The sequence below is a fragment of the Phyllostomus hastatus genome, unplaced genomic scaffold, assembly GCF_019186645.2.
Source record: "Phyllostomus hastatus isolate PE091 unplaced genomic scaffold, TTU_PhHast_1.1 phas_scaffold_78, whole genome shotgun sequence".
In the NCBI taxonomy this organism is placed as follows: Eukaryota; Metazoa; Chordata; class Mammalia; order Chiroptera; family Phyllostomidae; genus Phyllostomus; species Phyllostomus hastatus.
This window is the reverse complement of record NW_025334041.1, coordinates 39,510,397-39,527,348: the sequence shown is the minus strand read 5'-3', so window position 1 is coordinate 39,527,348 and position 16,952 is coordinate 39,510,397. Positions and strand designations below refer to the sequence as shown.

At 34.6% G+C, this 16,952-nt stretch overlaps 1 protein-coding gene across 8 annotated transcripts in view; it reads right to left on the bottom strand.

Moving 5' to 3' along the window:
* CACNA2D1 (calcium voltage-gated channel auxiliary subunit alpha2delta 1) overlaps window positions 1–16,952 on the bottom strand; it is a 460,101-nt gene that overhangs the window by 366,675 nt on the left and 76,474 nt on the right. For all 8 annotated transcript variants that reach the window (XM_045827337.1, XM_045827338.1, XM_045827339.1 and 5 more), the window contains exon 2: window positions 11,177–11,258. In XM_045827337.1, coding sequence (XP_045683293.1) covers window positions 11,177–11,258 — 82 coding nt within the window. The remainder of the gene's footprint in view (window positions 1–11,176; window positions 11,259–16,952) is intronic.

Below are 16,952 nucleotides of genomic sequence, written 5' to 3'. Positions count from 1 at the left end.
CCTGGGTTGTGGGCCAGGTCCCCATAGGGGGCATGCGAGAAGCAACCACACATTGATTTTTCTCTCCCTCTCTTTCTCCTTCCATTTTCCTCTCTCTAAAAATAAATAAGTAAAATCTTTTAAAAATATATAATTGATCACAAAATCTTTTAAACTAAGAAGAGATAACCTTGAAATGGTGAGACTAATATTTTTGTTCTCTTGGGAAAGAGAATGGCAGCTCATGAGTAAGTTAAGTACCCTAAAAAGAAACACAGTCAAGTTTCTGCATATTAAAATTTAAATATGTAAGTTTTGATAACTTCTTCCCTCAACACTTGCACAATTACTTCCCTCCCATTAAATTGTCCTGCACAAGCATTCAAGATCTCTGCAATGCCCACAGTAACTTTGATGAGGAAAGTTTCCTCTTTGACAGTTTCTGATGAAAGAGGAGACCTAGGAGTTTCATTATAAATGGTGACCATTATTTTAATGTATGGCCTTGACCTTGCCACTTGCTCAATTCTATTACAACATATCAGACTTTCAAACAGCTAACTTCTTAATCATTCACCTGGAAGGAGCCAAGTACCAAAGATCGATATGAGTAATAGTACACTGAGCCAATCAGATTATCTGACCATACAATGACAGTTGGATGTATCAAGGACAGAAGTAGAAGCAGGAGTGGAAAGACTAACGGGAAGAAAACAGTATTCAGACACTGAGTGATGGAAGTGATGGCTATGGTAGGCACAATGATGGTCTCCCAAAGATGTCCACATTCTAAAACGTAGAATCTGTGAATATGTTGTTGCATGGCAAAGGGGAATTGAGTCTGCAGATGAAATTAAATTTTGCTAATCAGCTGAACTTAAAACAAGGATATTATCCTGGATTGTCCTGGTGAGTCCAGTGTAATTGCAAGGGACTTTACAAGTAGACAAGGAAGATGTGACAATGCAAGAGAAAACCAGAGAGATTACAGCATGAGAAGAAAGTTTCAAGAATATGGAGATTTTCACCTGTTTTGACCACTAGTTCAGCCCAGCACATAATACAGTGCACGCACATAGCAGGTACTCAATGATATTGATGGCGTCAATTAGCAAATGGCGACTGAGACAGGTTACTGCACCAGGCTTTACTAAGAATTGGAATGCTGACTTATAACAAGTGCCTCCTTACATTTTAAAATCAATATTTATTTTAAACCAAAACCAACAAGACTATGTAAGGTGTTATATAGTTACATAATTGAATATAAATACAACATGTAAAGGATAATTAGATTAAATACAGCAAACAGGGTAATGACCAATAGAAAGAAAAAGGTTAACACTAATAAGAATATTAGTGCTCCAATGAAGAAGTACAGAAAGCTGTGCCCTCAGAATTCAGAGGACAGTAAAATCACATGGGTTATGCTAGTCAAAACAATGGATTGCAGCCATACTTTGGAGTAAACATAAAAAAGTAAATAAATAAAGGAGGGAGAAAAGTAGAATTTGTGTAAAACAAGAAATTATTGGAAAAAAACTGAAAAGATAATTGGGACACTATTATGAAGAGCTATAGAATTCAGTGTTGGTTTTTACCTTATTATATAGTCAACTCCAAAGTATTTTAGCCTGAAAATAGCTAGCTCAGAACTTCTAGTGCCTATTTCAGCAATTAGTACATGAGAGGAATTCAAATATAACACAGGCTTGTTTATTTTAAGCACCATCCAAATACACACACATGCACAATTTTATACATAATACATACATAGGCATACATACACACGAATGCTTGGTCATGTTCTCAAATTTATAGTGCCTGCTTTCCGATAACTACCTCAAACTGGCATTCTACTAACAGGAATTTGATGATGACACTTTTGAGAAACATGTTAAAGGTGTAAGGAGGAACAGAACAAGTGAAAACTTGCTCACTTTCCCCATCCTACACATATGGTGACTGTATTTAACTACAAATGTAAGTGAAATACTAGGGGTCATTCTTGGAATAGAGAAACTGTAACAATGAATAAGGTGAACATGAAAAAGATTCACAATAAGAAATGGTTTTAAGTTTGGAAACATTTCAAACATAAGATACTTTTTAAGTGTGTGTTTAAGAACACTTAGAATAAAAACAATAAAACTATTAAGATATGTATAAGAAGCTATCTATCTGTTTGGTATTTTTTAACTCCACAGATAAATGAATAACCTAGCCTCTTACCTTCTACATATCCAGAACTATATGTGAATTGTGTATGTATTTTAACCAGAAAATTCACGTGTAATTCATTAAAAGTAGAAGAGATCATACTTGATGCTGCTAAAACTAAATTAAAAAATAATTAACTATATGCTGAAGGAGATGCTTGTTTAAAGTTCCTAACCCCAAATGACCTAAATTCACTTCACAGCCAACAAAAGAAATTTTAAATGCAGCAGTTTAACTTGCCTTTAACCATTTAGTAGCAAGTGGCTTTTCTAAAGAAAAAATGCTACCTACCAATACTGATGTGTAATTTTACAAATTTCTATTAATTTAAGGAGTTTCATACATGTCTTCTTGCCTCAAATTCTTGTCCTTTTCAACCTCACTGATACTGATGTTTTGACGAGATTAGTGTTTGTTGTGGGGTGACATCCTGTGCATTGCAGGCTGTTTAGCAGCACATTTGGCCTCCACACACACACTGAACACCAGCAGCACTCATCTCCCCCACCCCCAGCTGTGACCATGTTTCCAAGCATTGACAAATGCCTCTTGGGGTACAAAACTGCCCCAGGCTGAGAACCACTGCCTTCTATATAAAGGCATTAAAGATGTCTTCAGGGAAAGAGCATAAAAATTATATGTGGCATATTGAGAGTGTGCAGTAACAAACAATGGTCTTTTATGCCATTCATCTTCATTGTAAAGAAGAAGCTAACACTTGGCTATATCACTTCCATGAGTTTTTAGCTTCTGCGTCCTTTGTGAAGCTCACAGACAGAAAGAGAATGCAGCCACTCTCTATCACTCTCACTGTAATTAGTATTACCAAGCCAATAGATTGCTACTTGGAGAAACAATGAACAATAATTTATCCCTCAAATACTAGCATAACTTAAGAGTTATCGATTGATAATGGAACAGATTGGTAAAGTAAAAAAGAAAACATTTTAATAGTCTTTCACTATTAATGTTTGTGAACCAACAGTATTTCACTTAAAAACATGTTAATAAAACATTCAAAGCCATCATAAGATCAGAAACCCCATTGGAGTTCATTTTATTTATTGTCTTTGAAAAAAATGTAATTAATCACTTTTAAAAAACAAACAAAAATATATGGCTTCTTTACAATTTCTAGTGAATGAGTTAAGGAAGTCCATACTGTCTCTACTGATAATACATTGTGCAGTCAAAACAGATTTCTCTCTATTTAGAGGGAAAAATTGTACTTTCCATAAAATAATGATAACCTCAATTTGCCTATATTATTATGGTAACTAGTTATATTTCATCATTGAAGGACGTAAGGCAACTCTGAAAAATATAAAATGTGAAATAAATAATATATATTTGAAAAGTAATTATAACTTTTATAAAGTACTTAATATGAGTATTAGTTTTAAGAATAATTATATTACTTTAAAGTAATAGAAATATAAACCTATATTCTAAAGAGAAATAAGCATCGACATTTTCATAGCATCTGTTATTGCTATCACATTGCATTTTATATTCTGTTTTACCTCTACACCATTTCTGTGAAGAAGGGAGAGTGTTACTATCTGCCTCATTGACAAGAGGTAAAGGGAAATCCAGTATCATCCAGCTACTTAGCAGCATTACCGAAAGAAGAAAAAAAGATTCCCACCATTATTGTTGCCTCTGCATCTTGTTAATTCCCTAGTCAGAATCACTAATGATTAATTATGTTCTGCTTTAGCGTATCTTTTTTTGCAAATAAATTAATATATTAAACTCCCTACCACCTAGAAAATGAACATTCTATTTACATAAGATGATGCAACCAGTGTGTCAAAGAAAAAGTGCACCCCAGGAATAACTAATGAAATTCCTCACTCTAAACCCTTGTGTAAATACCAACTTAATTAAGAGAACTGAATGCTCAATATTTAGACACATTTCATATGTACACTTTTGAGAGAATATTGAAATATGAAGGTATCAATTTTAATAACTTTAACTTATGAAATCACAATGGTGATTCACAGCCAAGGAGTGCTATCATGATGCCTTAGCAAACTGATTTTACTTTCGAAAATAAACTTCCAGCTTAAAAGAAAAGTTACTCCACAAACTTTTGAAAATGTTTGCATGCTCTGGACTAACATAGTAGAAATCCAGACAGAATTTCCATTCAGAAGGAAGCTTTATAACAACCAGGAGACAGGCCTCATTTCAATTGTCTTAGCTAACTAGAGAGATATAATAATCTCTGTTATCAAAAAATCTGGATTCCCCTGATGTCCTTCATTATCAGAAGATAACTGGAGTGAAGGGAATTGAGGAGAAGGGAAGTATGGAGCAAGGTCACATAGTATGAGATGTAAATGAATATTTCAAAATGTATATATGTACTGTGAACACTTCAGGAATATCCACTGTTCCTTACAAGATCCTGGGAGGCTGAGAAAGATTCCAGAAAAGCTATAGCAAAGACCCAACATTATACCTAGGAGAGGAAAGGAGCAGGGAAGAAAATGTAGTGAGAGGCCTGGGATTAGTGTGATGGCCAGAGGCTGCAAATGTCTATGCCTCCAGCCATGCACAGCAGAAGATACGGCTCTAAACACCCTGGGCCCCAGGGCTAGGACTAGGGTGAGGCAAGTGAGGTATAAAATTTCCTAGGGCACAAAATTTCAGGAGCTACTCTTACTCTGACCCTCAGAGACAGCAGCCTCCTAAAATGCTGCAGCCACAGCACATCATTTGCCTCACTTTAGTTCAGATTCTGCTGGCCCCTTGACCCACCTGTCCCCTCCTGAGAGAGAGAGAGATCTATTTGAAATGAGAGGGCACTCTATAACTCTTTCAAAGTAGAGCCTTCACACCTGTTTCAAATACTAAATATGTTCCGATTAGAGATAAGTTACTGAAGATGTAGTCAAGTGTAAATAACACCATCAATTACCTCTTTTGTAATAAAGAGGAAGTTATGAGAAAAATTTTGGATTTCTAAAGAGAAAGGGGAAAGTGTAAAGGAAATGGTGCACAAAGGAGGCAACAATTCTCTCCGAAGGTGATAATTTGCTTACATCATTGCGGGTTGTCCTCAGGCCAGGGTGAAGCACATGCATAACTGTGGGTTTCTGACATGTTTGTTGAGTTTGCTTTAATGCAACTTGTTATGCAACTTTAATGCAACTTGTTTAATGCAACTTGTTATTTTTTCATGAAGCAGATTCTTATTACTATAGAACCTACTGATTTAGAATATCTGATAATTTGGATATTGAACAAAATTAGGTAGATCTTTATCAAGAAATATTTATCAACAAATTAAATTAAAAAGATAGTTGTTGGTCAGTGTTTCCAGAACTTAAAATTTGCTTTTAAGAACAGTAAGACCACTTTAATTTTTAAAAAATATTATCTATTCATTAATAGATATAAGAAGATTAGCCTGTGCATTTGCCAGCATAGTAACTAAAGGAAAGTGTGTGTTTAAAAGTAATAAAATGTCTTTTAAAATAATCTATAATTCAGATTATTTAAAAATGCAGGGATCTTTTTCTATTTTTCTTAATTTATACAGATTAAAATATCTAAATACAGTATCCATATTGTGTTAATTTATCTTTAATATACTTTTAGACATAGCTCTTACAAGGACAGTATTCAAATAATTCATTTCAGTGGGGGACAGCCAGTTGTCACCCACTATTGGTTGCATCCCCTTCCACTGTGACAGAGTTGGTATATGGCCACTAATGACTCCATGAGTTCTGACCTTTGGAATGTGAGCACAATGTCTTATCCCTTTTTTAAATCCTCACATGAGGATATGTTTATTGACTTTGTTTTATTTTTTAAATGTTGTATTTATTTATTTTTAGAGACAATGAGAGAGAGGGAGAAAGAAAGAGAAATATCAAGGTGAGAGAGAATGAGAGAGAAACATCCATCAGTTGACTCTTGCATACACCCCTACCGGGCACCGAACCTGCAACCCTTTGACTCTGCGGGATGACACTCAACCAAATGAGCCACAGCAGTCAGGACTATTTATTGATTTTAGAGCAAGCGGGAGGGAGAGAGAAACATCAATCGGTTGCCTTCCATACATGCCCTGAACAGGGAACAAACCCAACTAGGGTCAAATGTCTTACCCTTGAAGTAACTGGGTATCTGCATCTCTGGTCTCTTTCCCTGGCTATCAGGCTGAAAATTAATGGCAGCTTGGGACCCAGGGATGGAAGCCACATACTGTGGATAGGAGAGCCAACCTGCTGATCCTAAGCTGCTCACCACTAGACGGCGACATGAGAAAAAAACACAGTATATGGTGGTCTTATCTCTTTGTTACACCAGCTCAGCCTGTGTACCCCAACTAATAAATATCATACCCTCAACAAAATACAACAACTGAATTACCTTTATTGAGTTTTGTTTACAGGTCAATAAATATTTTACGTGGATTATGTCATCAATCTTAACAATTCATTGAGCTGAAACACCTTGGCCAGATCACAAAGCTATGGACTAGAAGAAAATAAGTATATTTTCTTCAAGTGAAAGACCATAAAGACGAAATCAAGAAAAATAATTTTCTGTACTATTTTCAGCAATCCTTTCAATGATATACACACACAAAAAAAGCATTTCTGTGCATACCAACAGTAATAGAAGACTTTACATTCTGCATGTAAATTTTCACTTTACAATTTCCTTCTATACTTTCTTCACTAAAGTAATTCAAGTGACGTGTTCATGAGTGAATAATTGGTAGCAGAATTTTGGCTTCGTCAAATTTATATTTTATATTAAAAGAGCATAGCACATTATGCTAAGTGAATAAGCCCATCAGAGAAAGACAAATACAATGTGATTTCACCCATATGTAAAATCTAATGAACAAGCTGAACTAACAAGCAAAACAGAGACAGACTCATAAATAGAAAGCAAGATGACAGCTAAGGCAGGGGCATAGAAGGTTCGGTGGTGGTGGGATTGGGCCAAAAGGAAAAAGGACTCATGGACATGGACAACAGGATGGTGTTTGTGGGGAGAGAGGTACATACAAGGACTAAATGGTAATAGAAAAAATACAATAAAAAATTAAATATAAATAAATAAAAGAGCAGTAGCATAACCATGTTGACCACATACCTAATCAGGGATCTGCTTCTTAAAATACAAGTAGCAATATAAAAAGGTAATATATTAATTTACATTCTAAAGCATAACAAGGTTTTTTCTTTTAATTTTGGAATTACATCCAACTTAGTAGTTATGTAGCTTAGACCAAAAATTTAATCTTGCAATTGCTTCATGCATATTAAAGATGATGATGTTCACTTCACAAGGTATTCTGGGAATTAATAAGATAATGAACACAAAGTGTTTAGTATAGTTCTTGAACTAATGAAAAACAAATTAAGTCCTTCAGTTGTATTCAAAAAGGTTCTAACGTATTAAATTCACTAAGCAAAATCATAATACATTATTATCTCTTTCCCCCAATTTTATTTTTTTCTTCCCTGAATTATTTTATCCACTTAGCAGCTGAGCATATGCAGTTAATGGACATTTTACCTTCCAATTAATGATTAGATAATGGAATAATTCACTAAGAATATCTTATGGGACTACATCAAACTAAAAAGTTTTGCACAGCACAGAAAAACATCAACAAAATAAAAAGACAAGCCACAGAATTGGAGAACATATGCCAATATATCTGATAAGGGATTAATATCCAAAATTTATAAAAAACTTACAAAACTCAACACCAAAAAAACAAAAAACCCAATTAAAAAAAGAGCAAAAGGACCTGAATAGACACTTCTCCAAAGAGGATATACAGATGTCCAGCATCTGTATATGAAAAGATGCTCAACATCACTAATAATCAGAGAAATGCAAATTAAAACCACAATGAGGTATCATCTCACATCTGTCAGAATGGCTGCCATCAGTAAACCAACAAATAACAAGTGCTGGTGAGGATGTGGAGAAAGGGGAAACCCTTTTACACTGTTGGTGGGAATGCAGGCTGGTATAGCCACTGTGGAAAGCAGTATGGAGATACCTGCTTTCCACAATAAAATAATAAAAATGGATCTGCCTTTTGACCTAGTGATCTCACTTTTGAGACTATATTGGAAGGAACCCAAAACACTAATTTGAAAGAGCTTAAGCATCCCTATGTTCATTGCAGCATTATTTACAATCACCAAGATCTGAAAGCAGCCCAAGTGTCCATCAGTAGATGAGTGGATAAAATAACTATGGGACATTTACACAATGGAATACTACTGGGCTGTAAAAAAAGAAGAAAGTTTTACCCTTTGGGACCTGGAGGATGTTATGCTAAGAGAAATAAGCCAGTAAGACAAAGACAAATACCATATGACTTCACTCATATGTGGAATCTTATGAAAAAACTGAACTAACAAGGAAAATAGAGACAGACTTATAGAGAGCAGGATGACAGCTAAGGTGGTGGCGGGGCAGTTAGGGAATGGAGGGATTGAGGAAAAAGGATTCATGGACATGGACAACAGTGTAGTGATTGTGGGGGGAGAGGCATATAGAGGGACTAAATGGTAATGGAAAAAATAAAAATTAAAAAGGAAAGAAAAACAAAAAACTCAAATGTATCAGAGTAATATCCCATTTAAGCCTATTCACGCACACTGAATCTTTAAAAGAAGTTAGACAGGTAATTTTACAAATTTCTCATTTGCAAATTTAAAGTATTGAATTCACATAATAATATCTACCAACCTTCCTTGAGCTGGTATCTTATAGTGCCATAAAGCAGTTTTTATTAAATTGCAAATATGTCTTATTTCAGTTATGTTGCTTCACAGCTGCTTATGATCATTCAAGTAAAATGCTAGTTCTATCCTGCAATGCTAGTAAAAACAATTACAATAAATAATCATCATTTCCACAATATTGAATTTCAAATTAGGACCCTGTTAAGTTCTTCCATCTATTCAACTTTTGGTCCTCATCATGTATCCAAGCTTCCCAATCTCATTTCCAAGTTCACCCTCAACCCTGGCATCCTTTGGCCAGTCTCTGCTTTAAATTTCCATAGCCAAAAATAAAGCCACCGCTGACAGGCTTCCAGCATGAACCTTCTCTCTAGACAGAAGCAGAGAGGCATATGGATCGTCTATCTATATAAAATGACACACTTCATGTGCCCTAATGCTTAAATTATTTTCCCAATAATGAATTGTGTTCCATCTCTCACCTGTCTTTTGTTATACATATATATATATACTTCTTTCCTTGTACCTTTTTCTGTCACTGTAATTAGGTACATGTCTCAGAAACAAACAAACAAAAAAAAACTCTTGGGATTTTCTTTCATCCTCTCCATTCTATTTTGTTATTCATACTCTGACAAAGCCATTTATTCATTTAACAATTTTACACTCTTCTTAGTAATCTATGCTTCAAAAAGCATAGAGGAAATCAGGTGAGACTTTTTTTTCTTAAGGATTCACTGTGAAGAACAGATTCAGTGAGAGAGAGTTCAGATATTTATACCAAAAGTAAAAATGAGGTCAGCCAAGAAAGTGGTTTCTGAGGCTGAAGAAATACTGGAGGAATGAAGGCACACTCCCAGAGCAGTTTATTTTTAATCTCAATCTGTCAATAAAAAGAGTCATACAGCTTCTAACCAGAACCTGTCAATTACTGTTTCTTTTTTTCTCATTGCATAAATGCTATTGGCTTCATAGGAGTTCACTTATTATCCTACACACTTTCATATTCTTACATATTTCACCACAATAAATCATTGCGGGTCTCAAGCACCAGCTCACAGGGGCTTTCAGGCATCTTTGCACCCACACAGTAGAAATTACTGATTAGCAGAGTGTCAGTTCTCTGGGAAGAGGCACTGTGTCTCTGTCAACCTTTGGTAGCCTGCACAGTGACTGGGACAGTTTAAGTGTTGACTAGAATACTTTCGATCATCACTATTCACAATAAACACCTTTCATTTCCAAATATGTTCACCTCACAGATATTTAAGTTTGTTCAACAGACTGTTAGATTGAAACCTACAATTGTTTTGTAAACAGTTTCTGGAATATTTTTTCAAGTATTTGCTTCATTCATAAGGTTCTCTTATGCATTTCTATTAAAACATAAGGTAACCATACATACCACTTCCCCTCAGAGAGAAATATTCACACATAAATATCCATATAATAACTAATATTGTGTCATACGTGAAACTGCTTTTCTACATTGCTCCACATTTCTTGGGAAATACAAGGCATCACTAAGAACACAAGACAAAAGTACTTCCAAATTGTTACAATACATCCCTACAGAGAGTCTTGACATTTAATTCTTCATAAATCTAGCAAAACCTACAATGTGGATGTTCTTACCCAAGTAAAATAACCTAGTTAAGATTACATATAAATAATTATATAAGGTTATCATTTTCAAAACTCATTTGAGTGACTTTCATAGCCATTACATCGTAAGAAAAATCATAGTTTACAATGACTCTTTTTCAGTGACTCACTCTAGTCTCCACACACAGTTGTAAACACTTATCAATTCTTTTTTAAAGTAAAATCTACCCTCGAAGAGTGAAGAAGTGTTCTTACTGAGGGTATTGAAAAGAATTTATCACAGTACTTAAGTTACTACCATGTGAGAGATTATAAAATACAGTCTGAAAAATGGAAACCTGACATCCCCTTTGAACTTTAGGGAAGTGTAAGTATCACACGGACTCGTGGAAGTGAGGGCTGTTTGTAAACTGGAAAGTGTTTGTGGTGAGAAAGCTTTGTTAACTGTTGGTGATGATGTGTCCTCTTCACAATGACGAGCCATACCAAGCATCTCTCTCAGAATTTAACTACCAGATCCACACACACAAAAAAACGTATCTTATTTATAACATGGAAACACAGCTTCCTAGAGGTTAGAACTGCATTCAAATTAAAGAAAAGATTAAGCTTATGTGGGTTCTACTCACATCAACAAGCTGATTGACTCCACTTGCTGTTTTCGCCAATGTGACAAGGTCTTCTTGCATCTTATCCACCCATGATTTGATACTGCAGAAATTAGAGAAGAGATTATTCTATAATCTCTCTGGCAAATTAAGGCCACAGACAGCGATTTTATATTAGTGCAAATAATTAATTAAAGTTCCTTTAAATCATTTTTCTTCTTCCTAGCTCTCATTATATCTACCCTTCCCACTAACAAATTATAAAGCCAATGAAACGTTAGTGTAAACCCTCTTAAAATGCTGAAATACTCCTAGATCAAAAAGAGAAAAATGATGTGAATGTCTTGTCTAATAGGAGAGTAAAGTTTGAATAAATTTTATAAAAATCCCATTTAAAATTAGTAAATATTCTAAACTAAACTTTATTCTTTAGCTTGTAAGTCTTCTTCTGAATATAGTACTAAGGGCATGCTAAGTGTAGAACATTTTTTAAATGCAAGAAATGAGAAATATTTTAAATGTGTCCTAATTTCAATACCCAGGGATAACCACTCTTAACATTTAATGTATTCCCATTTTGTCTTTTAAAACTATTTCACATGGTTAAAAGCAAGTTATGTATAATTTATGTATCTTTTCTTTTCCTGAGGTCATACGATAAATACTCTCATGCCATTATAAGTATCTTATAAACATTTTATTTTAATGGCCACTTAATATTCCATTATCTCTTGATCTCATAATATACTTGACCATCCTTCTGTTTTACAAAAGATATTTAGGATATCATCAGCTTTTAACCACTATAAATTATACTGCAACAAATATCTTAGTGCATAGAGTTTAAAAATATTTCATTTCCTTAGCTAGATTCTTAGATTTGGAATTACTGGATCAAAGCTTAAGTTTTAAAGGAATAGTTTTCATCATTAAAATTGTGACTGAAGGATTAATGCAACGGAAATCTTACAATACGAGCAATGGATGCTGGGACATTTTAGAAAATCCTAAGTCAATGATCTACCTTACTTTTTCTTGGTATTAGAGACATCATCAAATACCACACAATTTCCCCCTTTGGATCAATATAATTTAGTTTGCAATCCCTTCATATATATTCATTTATCCAGCATCATGTTGTAAAAATACCTAAATTGTATATTCTTTTATTTTTTTATTGTTCAATTACAGCTATCCCCTGTAGGTCTCCCCTACCCTGCCCACCCCCCAACCCCATTGCTCCCACAGTCAGTCCCCACCCTGCTGTCCATGTGTATATTCTTTTCTGCTCATGCAAATAAAACAAACACACTGGTAAGAATGACAGATTATATTTGAATTTGAAATTCTCTCTGCATATATATATATATACACACATACATATGCATCTATCTGTTGCTTATTTATCCTACTTCTTTACATTTTATTAATACTAAATGTTTTATAAAGTGCTGTTTTAAAAAGGAAAGTGTATTTTGTGTTTCATAAGTGTTTTAATCATATATATTTAACTGTATTGATCTTCCTTTCCTTAGATAGATATGAGTTTCAATTGTACAATAAGGCTGCCAATTTTTTAAGATAAATTAAAATGTAACAAAATAAAAAATTAAATGTGGGAAGATGTATAACATGGAAAAGGGATTTAAATGAGGTATAGGAGAACACATAAAATAATGATAAGCTGATAACCTAAAGAGGAAGAACCAAAACTGATAGTCACAAAAAAGGATGAAATGCCTTAAAGGACAACACAGAGGCTTGACTTACATGTGAAATGAACTAGTTATAAAGGAAATACATAAAAGCTAGTGACACTTTCACACAAATGAAAATAAGGAAGAATATTTATTGAACCATGCTGTAGGAATATGATCAAAAGAAGATAAGTCAATATCAAGAAACAAAAAATAAATGGGAGATTATAAAGCAAAGAGAAATTCAGACTCATTAAAATGAATAATGCATACCATGTTTTTCTAATATTAGACTTTGTGCTGCTTATGAACTGGTGCATATATTTGATACATAGTATAAATACTAACTAATATTAATATTACTATTAGATAAATATAAATGTTTCCCATTTTACATGTAAAACAGTAAATTACAGTAGGAAATGGGTAGGGGCAAAAACCACTGACACTACTTTCTAATTCAGATCAGACTACCTCATTTCTCTAGGAGGTTACTGAACAAGTCCTAAAACCCAAGGAAAATGAGCCATCTCTTCTCAAATATACTTCCCAGCATTGACAAAGGGTAAAAAGTGTTATACATTTTATACATCCCTCTAGCTGGGGAACTGAGAAACAATGAGTGTATATGTAAAAACATTAACTCATGTCTGAGTTCTGATTTATGCTAAAATGATCTAAAACCTGAATTCTAACCAGACACCTGAACGTACTGTCACTGCCAGTGTTCACTGAGGTGAACCTATTTTGGCTGAAAAGCAACTCAGGACCCTTTCAGTCTTCTCTGCCCCACTGACAAGCTATCAAGAACAATCTGTAGGAGCAAGGACTGTCTTTCATAGATATGACATGCTAGCTGGTTCTCCTCTGCCTTCCAAACCTGGAATGAGAACATAATGACAAGGAAATAAGTGAAGACCCCATTCATCATAAAAGTAGAAAATTACACAAGGGAAAATACTCATATGTGCAAATCCATTATCAGTTTTTCCCTTTCTAGGTAAATTGTCAAGCACATATTTATAATCACTAAGTGCTATTTAATTAAATGTGCCCAGAATATACTATAAATTTTTGGAGACAGTTACAGAGGATATATAGTCTTTTCATTAATAAGAAAACAATATAGCACTCAAGGAAGAATAATTTGTGGTTTTCTCTTTGTTAACCCATTGACAGAGTATTAGTATTTGCTGAAGATATTAAAAACTGAAATGCAGAAATGAATTATTTTTGCCTTACAGTCTCTTTGGGATTAAAACTGGGTTTTGGAAGGAAAGAGGCAAATAAAAAAAATATATGGTGGTGAATAGGGGGAGAAAAGTAACTTTCTCTTTCATACTCTTAAATAACTGACTAATATCCTGTAACAAAAGAGAGATGAACAAGTAAAAAACATAATAACTTATTTAATATGTTTTGCATGCCACAGGAGCCTTCACAAGGAAATAAAAGCCCAAAGAAATGGTTAAACCTGGGTGTTCTTATGCTAGGTTTGATAGCAAATGGAAAGTTGTAGATGAATAGGACAGGTCAAAGGGTATCAGCTGTGTGTAGCAAACTAAGAGAAACTTAACAAAACCTGTTCACTCAGATTCTGTTCTCTGTCTCTTGTCTTTGGAGATAAAGATGCTCCTTTCCTCCAGGTATGGGGGGTGCAACTCTCCCAAGAGGAAAGGTCACAAAGTTTTTCTTGCATGTGTGAAGCCTCAGAGTCCTTAAACTTAAAATATTCAACATGCCAAGCTGTTATAATTTGAGGTAGCATATCCTGTATCCCATCGGGAACCAGCCAAGAGTCACTTAAGTTTGATTAGGTGAAAATGTAAGAAGACAGGTAAGGGAGACTATCTAGAAATGAAATTTGAAAGACAAGTGGAATTTGACAAAATTGAGGAGAAAAGGAAGTAACATTAAATGTGAAATGTGGAATATGGCATATTTAGAAACTGCAGGCAGTTTGAAAGGTTGGAGTCCAAGGCTGGATGAACAAATTGTATGGAATGGGGGCAGGGATGGCAAAGAAGAAATTCAGGCAGATAGATGGGCCCAAATAAGGGTCTTCAATAACATTCTGAAGCATTTAGACTGTACTCTCAACATAATAAAAAGATAATGGAAAATGTGAAGTTGGAGAGTTATAACATCAATTACACATATATAAACATGATAAAATAATTCTGACAGCCAAGTAGATGGTATCTTAAATGGAGAACAGAAAGGGAGAAGTGAGAGTCTAGATAAGAGTAAGAAATGAGCATGCCAACCAGCTCAGTAGTGGTGAGAAGAGAGGGAAAAGGAGGAGGGGCCAGGTAGAAGAAACTAGGTCAACAAAAATTGCGAGGTATGAACAACAGGAGTCTGTGCACTACTAGATATAGGTGATAAATGAAAGAACGAACTTGTAGATAATTAATGAAGTTCCTCAGTCAGACAATAATTGGAAATTTTCATATAGAAAGTACCAGAGAAAGAACAATTTAGAAACATTGATAAGTTTTTTTGTTGTTGTTTCAATTAGAGATGTTTTTGAGAGGTTCATGTATCGATATCCAGTAAGCGATTTAATATATACAGGCTTGGAGCTCTCAGAAAAGAAGTTTCCATCAAATTTAAAGAGTTGGTAGTTACAATGCATATAAAGGACTTAAGTATATCAATGTATGCCTCCCAAAGGAGCGCATACATGGGCGGAAGGACATACACAATAGCTAGAACTCTGCGAGATAACCTGTGACAATATAATAGAGGAACTGAGCAGTGGCAAGAGAGAGGGAAACCCAAGAGCAATGGTATCACCAAAGCCAGAGAAGGAAAAGGAAAATGTTTACAGAGACAGAAAGGAACTTCAGAGTCATCAAATAAGGTGAGAAAAATTCATCCATTTTATGTGTGAGACTGAGAGAAACAGTATGAAACTTAGAAAAGAATCACCAACAGGATTTACTGCTCCTTTTTGCTTTTTTGTACAGGCATGTTTCTGCGTAAAAGGGAAAGGCAAGTAGAGATGGAGACATTATAGATTCAAGTAATTTTTGAGAAAGTGAGGTCCTTCAAAAGACTACATTCCTTAGGCTTTTTCTTGCTCATCCCTGAACATGAAGGGTAGTGGGGGTAGGGGGGGAAGGGGAGGATGAATAAAGAAATAAGCAAAACACAGGAAAAACTTAATCCTTGGCTTGAGAGAAGTTAGTTTCCGTGAGATTGGAGGAAAAATGTAAAAGATTTTATGTGCGTGGAAATAACCAGAATGACCAGATCAAAAGTTGAGACAGTTCTACTCACTGGTCTTGATTTTCTTTGTAATGCAAGAGACTGTCATCTGTTCAGAGACAGGTAGTGAGTATTAAGGTAGGGTAGTTGAAAGTAAGTTGGAGGTTTGTGGCTGGTGGTTGTTTCAGGACATGCCCTATGCTGGAGGTCATCAGTTTTCCTTGGTACTAATCAGCACGGTTGTGTGAATTTCTTCATCAGTTCTAAGCTGAAGAGGGCAGGATGAGAGAAATGGGGCATTCAGATGAACATGGTGCAGATGCCAGCAGGTGGGCAAGGACAAGGGAAAGAGAATGGAAGGTCTTGAAAATTTCAAGATCTCTTCTCATTCTAAATAACAAAGACTACTGAAAATAATCATTGAAATGTTATAGCATTGTATTCATAAACAATACTTATTATATAAACTCTTTTATAATGGAACCAAATGTCCTACTATGATATTTCTAGGAAAATGGGAAAACACTGTATTGACATTCTCAAATTTCATCATTTTTTCAAGTTTTAGCTTAACAATCTCATAAAAGGATATGCTGAAAGACCAAATGAAGAAAATCTCCTAAATACACATGTTCCTCTCTAGATGTCTTGAAACAATATATAATTTTTAAAGAAAATATTTTTTCCAAAATCACTGTAAAATCAAATGGATTGCTCTTAGGAAGTTTATGAGTCTGTTTGAAAACCCTTTCTTTAGGAATAGACATGTATTACAATACCTGACCAGCTCAAAAACAATGCACCCATGTAAATCTGGCTATATAGCTACAATAGAACTTGACTAGTAGATATAATGTTTCCAGGAGGGTTTTCAAACTTATGAGGTT